At 43.9% G+C, this 12,191-nt stretch overlaps 1 protein-coding gene across 5 annotated transcripts in view; it reads right to left on the reverse strand.

Annotated features, from left to right (window-relative positions):
• Positions 1 to 12,191, reverse strand: part of SLC7A9 (solute carrier family 7 member 9) — a 93,611-nt gene that overhangs the window by 26,350 nt on the left and 55,070 nt on the right. For 4 of the 5 annotated variants that reach the window (XM_030204412.1, XM_030204413.1, XM_030204410.1 and 1 more), the window contains 3 exons: positions 5,314 to 5,486; positions 3,987 to 4,134; positions 631 to 873 (listed from right to left, as the gene is read on the reverse strand). In XM_030204412.1, the coding sequence (XP_030060272.1) occupies positions 631 to 873; positions 3,987 to 4,134; positions 5,314 to 5,418 (496 nt within the window). In that variant the 5' untranslated portion in view covers positions 5,419 to 5,486. Of the gene's footprint in view, positions 1 to 630; positions 874 to 3,986; positions 4,135 to 5,313; positions 5,507 to 12,191 lie in introns of all 5 variants that reach the window. The other variant, XM_030204411.1, reaches the window with a different exon arrangement.

The following is a 12,191-nucleotide window of genomic DNA, read 5'->3' on the forward strand; positions in this document are numbered from 1 at the left end:
CTATGATGACTATGCATGTGAGCTACATTCTAGTTGTAGTAAGTATCAGGGGTGGCCCAATGCAATCTGCCGCCTGAGGCAGGGATAAAATGGCGCCCCAGCCCCCTAGCATCACTCCACCTTCCAAGTCCTTCCACTGAAAAGAAGGACTGAATAAGATTGCATGACTCTCGATGCAGGCGTTCCTACGCCAAAACATGGCTCTGTGTTGAGTTTTTCGATGCTCATGAATGTTGAGTCTTCATGCAGTTGGTGCTGCCAATAAATTGAGTAATACTTGAGCCTCAGACTCCTATTTTTTTGGAAGGCCAATTGTCCATCCCTACTTTGTCTGCTTTGGTTCGACAAGTAGAATTGTTTTTTCTTTTCTTTTGGTGTGCTACCTTTATTAACTGAAACATTTGATGAAACAAATGTACAGGATGAATACTACCAGTCTTAAAACATGATATCTAAACATCTTACCTGCTCATTTAAAGTGCTGGGTCTTCCACCAAACAATTGTTTAATGTTTCATAATATAACCAGGACTGAACAAAAATAATTAGGGGATTAATTTGGAAAACTCTAGTTCTGAATAGAAGCAGTGAGTAAATGAGTTGGTATAACATACAAATTGGAAAAACTTACTGATGGCGGCTGCTGCAAGACACTTGATGACCGCAGGTGGTGGGTCACAGCCTGGATAGAATGCAGCTGAGACATATTCTGCAAAACTGAGACAAATTATGGCAAAGGAAGAGGGCTTTAGAACAATTAAACTAGTCCAGGAGAAAAGAAATGCCGGAATAGGACCTAAAGCTTCCATAAGGTAAGGGTATTCTCCCCCTGACTTAGTGATCATTGTGCCGAGTTCCGCCAAACATAATGAACCTGGAAAGACAACAGAAAGTCTGAATTACTTCATTACATTGCATTTTCTTTAATGGTCCAAGCCCAACCTGTTTGGATTATTATTAGTTTTAAAGAGGCTCTATTATTATTGTGTTGGCATTTTTGTTACTGTTCCTAAGTTCTGTTAGCATTTCACTATTTGTTTCTTCATTTGGGTCAAGTAGATGGTAGTATACCCCTACTGCTATACTCTACCCCATGACACATGGAATTTTTATCTTTAAATATTCTACTCTGCATTTTATTTCCTGCATGATTCTATCCTTAATATATAGCAACACCTCTCTCTGCCCTACCATTTTGAAACAGTTTGTATCCAGATGTTTTCTTTCCATTGGTTATCCTCCTTCACCAAGTCTCTGAGATGTCTATTATGTTTGTATTTTCATAGAACAGAAATAAGAATTGAGGTGACCCGGTCAGCACATGACTCATTCTGGCAGCCATTTTGCAAACATCCATGTTAAAAAAAAAAAGAAAAGAAAACTGAACGTCATGAATCTGGCTGCTTCCATGTAGCGTTGTTGGTACTTACACATGGAAGTGACGATTTTCACAACCTCCATATGCAGCTGCCCCATTTACAAACCTACAGTGTAACTGCTGCCAATTAAGTAGTGAGACCACAGTTTTGGTTTAATTTTGGAGGTGGAAATAGACTACATGGATTAAGGAGAGCAGCTCCCTCTATCCCTTGCTGAAACAAGCACTAAACCTATATGTACCGTTGAACTGCTGTAAAAACCCAACATGGACATTTTTCCCACGCGTGCATATTCCCTTTGTAAACTGGGGAATACACAGGTACATTTTAGTCCAGCCCAAACTATACCCCCTTGAAATTTCTGCATATTGAGGATCTCCACATGTCAATAGTAATCTTCTGACATTGCTATTCACACCTCTATGTGATATAAATTCCTAAATGCCACTATTTACACATCAATATGTTTTCTAACATAACGGCTTTACTGCTATACCAGCGGCGTAGCTACTATGGGGCCACGGGGGCCTGGGCCCCCGTAGATTTGGCCCTGGACCCCCCTGCTGGCGACCCTCTCAACCCCCCTCCCGCCGCCAACCCGCCACCTGCTACCTTTGCTGGCGGGAGACCCCAACCCCCGCCAGCCAAAGTCTTCTTCCTTCGTTTGGTTTCTCAGACTGACGTCCTGCACATTGTACGTGCAGGACGTCAGACTGAGAAACCAAATGAAGGAAGAAGACTTTGGCTGGCGGGGGTTGGGGTCCCCCGCCAGCAAAGGTAGGCAACAGCCAGCGGGGGGGGGGGGGGGGGTCAAAGTTGTTGGAGGTGTCGGCAATGGCGGGGGTGTCGGCAGCAGCGGCGGGGGGGGGGGGGCTAAAATGTGCCCCCTCACCTCGGCTCTGGATCTCCCTACCGCTGAAGTCTGGCTATGCCACTGTCTATACATTCTAACTCTTCAGGTGTTTGGGGGGGGGGGGGGTCCAGACCTCTGGTATTCACCAATAGACAGATTAAAGTATATATTTTTATTTGTATTAACAATCTCCCTGGCAGTTAAGTGAAATGTAGAATTATGTCCGCTCTTTTTTTAAATGTATTTCTGCTACTTTCAGTCTTAAGAACAACCTGTTTGGACATATCTGACTTTTCCAGTATCTTTTGAAGACTACATGTGCCATGCATTTCTGAGTGAATGTCTGGTTCCCCCTGATTATTTTAAAAACTGTTCTAGTCCCTTTTTAAATGTTAGTTCTAGCAGCTCGGCTCCACTCTGGTTAAGGTGGAGCTCTTTCTTTTGGAATGAGCTCCCCATTCCTCAAAATGTTTCTTACTCATTAACAAATCTTAGTCCCTCTTCCCTGCAACATTTCTCATTCGTATATTGAGACTTGAGTTTTGCCTCCATTGCTTATTCTGCACATGGAATGAGGAGCATTTCTAAGAATGGTATCCTGGAGGTTCTAGACTTCAATCCTTTACTTAAAAACCTGAATTTGCCTTCCAGATCCTCTGTTCTTCAATCTCATATGTTGTTGGTATCCTTAAGTGCCATGATAGCTGACTCCTCTCTAGCTCTCTTTAAAGTAATACTGCCAACTGGATCCAGATTTGCTGAAGGGTTGATCCAGTCCTGGGTTTACCCTGTTGCATGCAGGGACTTGTAGTTCTGATTTCTCCATTGCAGTCCCTAAGAAAAAGCAAAACTACAAAAGTCCCAGCATGCACTCGGATAAACCCATGACTGGATCAACTCTATCCTGCGAATCTGGATCCAATTGGCAGCCTTATTTTAAAGTCCTATCAATGTTATGGGTGAGGTAAGCTACCTTCATATCATGCACATAAGTTAAGTGATCCTCTCATTCACCAGCCTCCCAATTATCTAAATTCCCAATAATTATGTTGCCAACTGCAACAGCACTCCTAATCCTTCCATCCTGGGCAAATGCTCTTGGAGCTATATCCTCGATGTGAGGAGATGCTGCATCACATGGAAGGCAGAGCCTATATATAGTATCATGTCCTACCACACCAACATGATTTTCTTTCCAGGTGCCTTTGTTTCCCCAGGGTGGCACAGACTCTGTTAGATTGAATTTGGAACTGTTGTACTGTCCTCTATGACTATAAGGTTTCTTCTGTATATCTCTCTACCTTTGGACCCTACACGGTCCAAGTTTCTGCAACAAGCCTTCTTCAGGGGTTGGTAAACTTGACTTGTGGACTCAGCGTCACTGTGTTTTGCTAGCACTTTAAAGTTGTTTCGCGTTTAGCAGAGGACTCTTGTTTACCGACCCCTGAAGAAGGCTTGTTGCCGAAACACGGACCATGTAGGGTCTCAATAAACTTTGTTTGAAGTTCTTTCTTCTTTGTTTGGGCTGGGGTCGTGTGGACTTGGTCTTCTTCCACCCTTGGTCTGTTTTGCTTGTGTTCTTGTGGAAGGAGTGGACCCCCCCTTTTTTCTCTCTTATCTCTCTACCTCATCACTTCAGGTTTGCCACTCTAAATTTCTTTACTTTGGCCTATTATAGTCAATGTATTGCACAGTCTGTCAAGGTAAGCTACCAGAGTCCAACCAATAATACATGAAATTAATTTTATATTTTACCTAATGTAGAAAGAACTCCGCATGCTGCCCAGATGATTAAACAAGGTCCCACAGCTCCAACATTTAAGAGTACTGATTTTGGAGAAATGAATATACCAGAGCCAATCACTGTCCCAACGATAATACAGATGCCACTGATTAGGCCCACCTTGAAAAGAAATGAGACAAACCCTAGTGAGTTAAACAGATAGTACCATCAAATCATTCTTTGCAGGATAACCTGGTCCTTGAAAGTTTCAAATGGGCTTTTCTTTGTGTAATCCAAAGATATAAATCAACCTGATTGACCAGCTGCTAGCTGTAGGATGGTGAAGGATGGAGCAGAGGGTATTTAGGGACTGGATTTAGGAACCACTGTTTTGAAAAGAAGTATATGAATGTTTTTATTTATGATTGTAAACCATTTTGTGTTTTTGACATTAAAAATGGTATAAAAATTGTACAAATATATAGATATATAATCTTAAAAATGGTCATACTATGGTCATACAGTTCATCTTTCTGTAGCTAGGGTTCCTCTAACATAGCATGAAAATAGAATTTATAAACTAGACCCAAAACTTTCTGATTATCCTGTAGCAAATTCTGCACAGTCAGGATCCAGAAAGTAGAGACATACAAACATTTTACAGTTAACATAATAGAAATGTTTGTATGTCTCTAAACTGTAAAATCAAATGCTATCAATAATGTTTGTGATCAGTGAACAAACAATATCCATACAACATTCTTCAGTTTTGAATATTTAGTTTCTGAGGTGAAATTTAATATTGAAACTTTGATAGTTTAAGCAGCTGCCTCCACAGCATCTGGGACAGATGTTCTTAGGAAAGCTAAATTTTAACTCTGATACTATTTCAGCTTAAGTTACAAAGCAGAAAAGTAATATTTGTTATTGTTGTGATTTCGTGGCTAAAAGCACCATTTTAAGACTTGTAGTATATGAATATCACAGTGATAAGTAGATTTTTAGGCTGACCCTCTCCCACATGCTCTATTGTTTTTCCATCTGTATGCATGTACACATCTGTTTGGCATGTAGATGCTTGACTACTTGTAGGATATGATATGCAGATATGTACAAATGAGGGAGAAATGTAGAGGAAACAGCCACACAAGAAACGGGCATGTTTTACTAGTTATCTATAAAGGAAAGTTGCTGTTATAGAAGGAATGGAGAAGCAACAGGTGGTAGGAAAGTTAGGCTGCCACCATGAGCAGCACAGCATTCCCAGCATTATGTAGCTTCTTTAGTCAGAGAGAAGAAACATAGCTGTAAAGTTATAAAAGGCATGAGTATAGCGGAGGGTTTATAAACAGCCTTTACGTCTTGCCGTAGTTTCACGACTTCTGTTTCTTTACTCTCAGTGGATTCGTCATCTGCAGTCCTGGGAGCCTCTCCTTTTCTCTTCCTTGTGATTTCTTCATCCATTGTTCACTTCTGTCTGCTGGCTTTCAGAAAATTGGCAAATGTATTACCTGAGAAAATCTTTTCTTTACCTGTTACAAAATGAGATGAACTAAATGAATGTTAGAGAAACCATTCTTATCATTTTATCATAGTCTCCTTTTTGAAAGTTAAATGTTAACGTATTGGATTTCCTGTGTGTACTTACTCCAAAGCCAATATCAAATCTGATATTATGATCACTGTTATCAAGCGGCCCCATCACCATTACCTCCTGCACCAGATCATGTGCTCCACTAAGGACTAGGTCTAGAATTCTTTCCTTCTCTTGTTGGCTCCTGTACCAGCTGCTCCATAAAGTAGTCCTTGATTTCGTCAAGGAATTTTACCTCCCTAGCATGCCCTGAGGTTACATTTACCCAGTCAATATCAGGGTAATTGAAATCACCCATTATTATTGTGTTGCCCAGTTTGTTAGCCTCCGTAATTTTTGATAACATTTCTACATCCATCTGTTCAACCTGGCCAGGTGGACGGTAGTACACTCCTATCACTGTCCTTTTCCTCTTTACACATGGAATTTCAATCCATAGGGATTCCAAGATGTGTTTCGTTTTCTGCAGAATTTTCAATCTATTTGATTCAAGACCCTCCTTAACATACAAAGCTACCCCTCCACCAATTTGATCCAGGGGCGTAGCCAGACAGCAGATTTTGGGTGGGCCTAGGCAAGGAGTAGGTGGGCACCAAGCGTTCTCCCTCCCCCACACACACCAAAAAAAAAAATCTCAGCTGGCGGGAAAATGCTTCCCTCCACCTTAGCCGTCTGCAGCAGGCATGCACTGAAAACGGAGCATGTACAGGTGCCAGTATTGTGGCGAGCAATGTTTTTGTTACCATCGGGGAAGTCTTCAGCTTGCGGAGCTTGAGATCCCCAACAGCTACCGCTAGACATGTGCTACTGTTGGGTGGGCCTGAGCCCTAACTAGGTGGGCCTCAGCCCACCCAGGCCCACCTGTGGCTATGCCACTGATTCGATCCACCCTATCACTACGATGTAATTTGTACCCCGGTATGACAGTGTCTCTCTGGTTATTGTCCTTCCACCAGGTCTCAGAGATGCCTATTATATCTAATTTTTCATTTAGTGCAATATATTCTAACTCTCCCATCTTATTTCTTAGGCTTCTGGCATTTGCATATAGACATTTCAAACTATGTTTGTGTCAGGCTTTTCCAAAAGCAGGAACTCGGATTGTGAGCCCTTGGACCATTGCCGAGTAGCAGCAGTGGCAGGCAAAACCACCCCATACAGGACTAAGAACTCTGACAGGGATGGCTAGACTTCACCTGCACTTAGCCACCCTTCCCCAGGAGTTGAGCCCCAGGGTGCAGGCCGACAGGACTTGCCGGACAGGACCGGAACAGGATACCAGCAGGATATACACAGGGACCAGGACACACAGGGAGGCTAGGCAGAATACTAGACTAGGACTCTCAGACAGACAAGGGACAGAACTGAAAGCTGCAAGCAGCCACTGAAACAGGGAACAAACACTGGTAGACAAGAGACAGAACTGAAAGCTGCAAGCAGCCACTGAAACAGGGAAAAAACACTGATAGATAAGAGACAGAACTGAAAGCTGCCAGGCAGCCACTGAACAAGAAACACAGACAACCTAGAACTAGACAAAGACATACAAACAAGAAACAAGCAATAAAGTACAAGAAGTTACACAAAGACTAAACTAGAATCAGGCAAGAATACAGACTATAAACTGGACTGGGCAGAAGTGCAGCAAGCACCAACAAACCAGGACCTTAGGCGATGTAAAGGCAAAGCAGAGAGTTTCCAAATGGCTAATAAGCCCAGCGGCAGCTGAGATTCACTGCAGCAATCACAAGGCAGCTACAGGTGCTATGCATGCTCAAACAAGCCAAGCAAGTCTGGCAGGCCGGAAGATCCGGACTGGACTGGGCTGAAGTCTGGAACGGGAAACAGCACACAGACAATCCAATGCAGCCACCAGGGCTGGCCACCAGAGGGCAAGAGGAACTCAAACCAAAACACAGGCAGAAAGCATACTGAAGCACAGAGAGGCTTAACATACACAGGTGCAGCACAAAGGAACAATCAGAGCCATGCTGGAAGCAGCCAGCACTCAGAGACAGAGCTAACTTAGAAAGAACAGACAGAAGCCAGCTTAGAAGCAGACCGCCAGAAATAAGGTAAGCCTGAGAGGGCTCACGACCACAATCGTGACAGTTTGTTGTTCCTATTTACTTTTTGCTCATTAGTTGACAATGTTAATTTACAATAATTTGTCCCTCTCCTGAGCTGAGCTTACCAATCACTCCCATCCTAAGGGCTATTGTAGTGGTGTACAGTTGGGTACAGTAGGTTTTTGAGGGCTTTAGAGGACTCATCATTCAATATAAGGGGGTAACAGTGAGATGTGTACCTGGGACCTTTTATGTGAAGTCCATTGTAGTGCCCCTTAGGGTGCCTCATTGCTCTGCTGGGATGTCTGTGCGGCTGGTCTACTAAGAATGCTGCCCCTCATCCCCCCTCCCCCAATACATCCTAACAGCTTGTTTTTGTGCATTTTTCCCTTGGACTTTTTTTTTATGGTATAAAAAGATAGATGTACTGAGCACAAAAACATCTAGTAAATGGCCATTTTTAAAACAAAAAGTTGGACATTTTTCTAGTTTGAAAATAGCCATGTTTCACTACTGGATTTAGACGTCATATCAAAAATGCCCTTCCATATCTACTATGAAAAGGCGAGAAGGTAGAATCCCTATTAGATGGATTAGGAACCAACCAGGCATCCTACAGATGTAATATAGATATTAATATATGCATTTATTTGATTGTAGTGTGTCGTTTGCCCTTCTAATTTATCCCTTGAAATAAGGCACATATTTAGATATTTGTCTATTACTATTCTTGTTAGAGCTGTTGTATATTTGTGGTTATCTTTCCTTTCTGATTAATTGCATCCCTTTCTTTTTCCTAAATGTATTTCTTAAGTTTGTAAGCTGCCAAGTCCTGTGTGTCAGAAAAGGCAGTCTAGAAAGTCCAAAGAGCATATCTTGAAGAATATGTGTGCTTTAATGTGTAGCCAGTGGAGGTTTTGAAGCAACAGTCTTGCGCTTTCGAATCAATTTTTGCCAAATATTAGTCTTGCTGCTGTGTTTTGTGCCGTTTGCAGTTTCTTCAATGATTGCTCTTTGCAGCCTGCATAGATTCCATTGCAATAGTCAGCATGGGCGAGGCCCGTGGATTGGACTGCTCTGCTCGTTTTAATCTTCTACAGTCTTGTTTGAGTGCACAAAGTTCTTTAGAATACCAGAGTGATATATATATGAGCTGGCAACTGATCTGACAGATATAGGAGCTACGTCATCCAAAATGTTGGTAGAATTCACATTCCAATCAATTAACTACCTCTCTGGATCACAAGAGGCTCCTATGTCTTAAAGGGTGGGAATCAGAGACTACCTAAATTGGGAGTGTTCAAATTTCTTCCTGATATAAATTGAAGAGTGGGAAGGCAAACTCTCCTAAAAAAATGTTCAGACCAGGGTACTGGAGTCCATTTCAAATTGGAAATTTGAGTTGCATACCTGATAGAATCAAGGTAAGCAATCGCATCCAATGAATGCCCCTTTGTCACATCATAAGTACATAAGTACATAAGTAGTGCCATACTGGGAAAGACCAAAGGTCCATCTAGCCCAGCATCCTGTCACCGACAGTGGCCAATCCAGGTCAAGGGCACCTGGCACGCTCCCCAAACGTAAAAACATTCCAGACAAGTTATACCTAAAAATGCGGAATTTTTCCAAGTCCATTTAATAGCGGTCTATGGACCTGTCCTTTAGGAATCTATCTAACCCCTTTTTAAACTCCGTCAAGCTAACCGCCCGTACCACGTTCTCCGGCAACGAATTCCAGAGTCTAATTACACGTTGGGTGAAGAAAACTTTTCTCCGATTCGTTTTAAATTTACCACACTGTAGCTTCAACTCATGCCCTCTAGTCCTAGTATTTTTGGATAGCGTGAACAGTCGCTTCACATCCACCCGATCCATTCCACTCATTATTTTATACACTTCTATCATATCTCCCCTCAGCTGTCTCTTCTCCAAGCTGAAAAGCCCTAGCCTTCTCAGCCTCTCTTCGTAGGAAAGTCGTCCCATCCCCACTATCATTTTCGTCGCCCTTCGCTGTACCTTTTCCAATTCTACTATATCTTTTTTGAGATACGGAGACCAGTACTGAACACAATACTCCAGGTGCGGTCGCACCATGGAGCGATACAACGGCATTATAACATCCGCACACCTGGACTCCATACCCTTCCTAATAACACCCAACATTCTATTCGCTTTCCTAGCCGCAGCAGCACACTGAGCAGAAGGTTTCAGCGTATCATCGACGACGACACCCAGATCCCTTTCTTGATCCGTAACTCCTAACGCGGAACCTTGCAAGACGTAGCTATAATTCGGGTTCCTCTTACCCACATGCATCACTTTGCACTTGTCAACATTGGTATTCATTAATCGAACTTATTCAGCGGGATATATAGCTCAGTTTCAATCAAGACTGTGCTCACCTAGAGGCCGGCCCGCGGCCATGGCCGGCCTTGGCCCCGTCACCGGGCGATGCGCCTGCTCCTCACCCTGATGGCCGGCCATCCCGGTCTCGGGGCGATGCCGGCCGGGATCTGGTCCAGCGGGGGCCAACCACCACTGAGACTGCGGCCGAGGACCGGCCTGCTGTGGCTTCCTGTTCTCCATCGCCTGCTGTGGGGTCCGCGCTTGCGCCGGCAGGGAAGATGGCGCCGGGAACCTGGAGCCAGCGTCTCTTCCACCTAGTGAACGCGGGAACCAAGACCCCGCCCTGGAGGACACTGATTGGGTGGTTGGAACCAAGGCTCTGCCTGAAGACCGGCCTTGAACCACTCCAAAGGGTTCCTCGAGGGAGATCATCTGAAGTCTCCGCCCCTGTCAGCTTAGGCTCGCTTGCTGATCACTGGTAGTATTTAAGGCATAGCCTCCTGCAGGCATTTTGCTTCGGCTTCTGTTTCGTGAGGCTCCAGCCTAGTGGTGATCCCTGGACTACTTTGTTTGTCGCTTGACTTGACCTCCTGCCTGTCCCTGGACTACTCTGCTCACCGCCTGCCTTGACCTCCTGCCTGTCCCTGGACTACTCTGCTTGCCGCCTGCCTTGACCTCCTGCCTGTCCCTGGACTACTCTGTTACAGCTTGCCTGTCCTTCTTCCCTGCTGGGTTTGGGAGGCTAGTCCTCTGGTGTCCGGTCAGTCCGTCCACCCCCGCGGTTCCGGAAGTCCCGTTGGCCACCTGCAGCTGGGGGCTCAACCCCTGGTGAACGGTGGTCGCCGCGGGTGAAGTCTCGGGGTGCTCGGCTGTCCTTTGGGGGAACAATTGAAGTATTCCTTACGCTCTCCTGAGGGACCCAAGGGCTCACGAATCATCAGTCAGAACACCCTTTTCATGAGTAGGTATTCAAGATAGATCTGAGAAATGTAGAATTTACAATAAAGTTCCAAAAGAGTTAACATTTTCATCCAAAACATTTTCTAAATGCAAATCACCTAAAATCAAAACTCTAGAAAATTGAGATGATATATACATTGTGGTTTCAGAAAGGGTCAACTGGTCTCAAGCCCAGGATCCAGTAGCTCTATATACAAGTAAAATACTTAATGGGCCCCTACCCCAACTCCTAGATGTAGAGAAAAAAAACACATAAATCTGATCTCTGAGTCTCTGGTAGTCTCTCTGATCTCTGTGCCCTGCCTCCCCTCTAGAATCAATTACTTTTTGATGGGCGACATAATATTTATTTATTTATTGCATTTGTAGCCCACATTTTCCCACCTCTTTGCAGGCTCAATAATCACTAGAAGGTCCAGCATATCAGGTCAAGGCAATAATCAGACACTTGAACCATGAAAATATATGCAGGTACTTTAAAACGAGACCCACTCACAGCCCAAGCTACCCAGTTCAGGATCTTCCTATATTAGCTATGTGAACAGTGGTGTTCAGCACTGTAACAGAAATCCCATGGTGATAGGCAAATAATTTTATGATTGCCCATCAATTTTTTAGTAGGCTGCCAAATGGCCACCAGATCTTCTGGCCTTTATTTTTGAGCTACCAAACATGTTAGAAGCTTAGCAGAGATTGGGTGGCAGAGCCGGTGGTGGGAGGCGGGGCTAGTGCTGGGCAGATTTCTACGGTCTGTGCCCTGAAAATGGCAGAAACACATCAAGGTCAGGTATACACACAAAGTAGCACATATGAGTTTATCTTGTTGGGCAGACTGGATGGACCGTACAGGTCTTTTTCTGCCGTCATCTACTATGTTACTATGTTTGAAATATATATTATTTGTATTAGCTGTTCCTAAAGGTTAGATCAGTGGGCTAAGACCTATTGAAGCCAGGGTTCAAATTTCACTGCTGCACCTTAAAATCTTGGACAAGTTTTTTTTTTGTTTTGTTACATTTGTACCCCGCGCTTTCCCACTCATGGCAGGCTCAATGCGGCTTACATATTGTATACAGGTACTTATTTGTACCTGGGGCAATGGAGGGTTAAGTGACTTGCCCAGAGTCACAAGGAGCTGCCTGTGCCTGAAGTGGAAATCGAACTCAGTTCCTCAGGACCAAAGTCCACCACCCTAACCACTAGGCCACTCCTAGTCACTTAACTTCCATTATCTCAGTACAAACTTTGACTGTAAGCCCTCCAGA

Source organism: Microcaecilia unicolor, chromosome 5 (genome assembly GCF_901765095.1).
Source record: "Microcaecilia unicolor chromosome 5, aMicUni1.1, whole genome shotgun sequence".
Taxonomy (NCBI): Eukaryota; Metazoa; Chordata; class Amphibia; order Gymnophiona; family Siphonopidae; genus Microcaecilia; species Microcaecilia unicolor.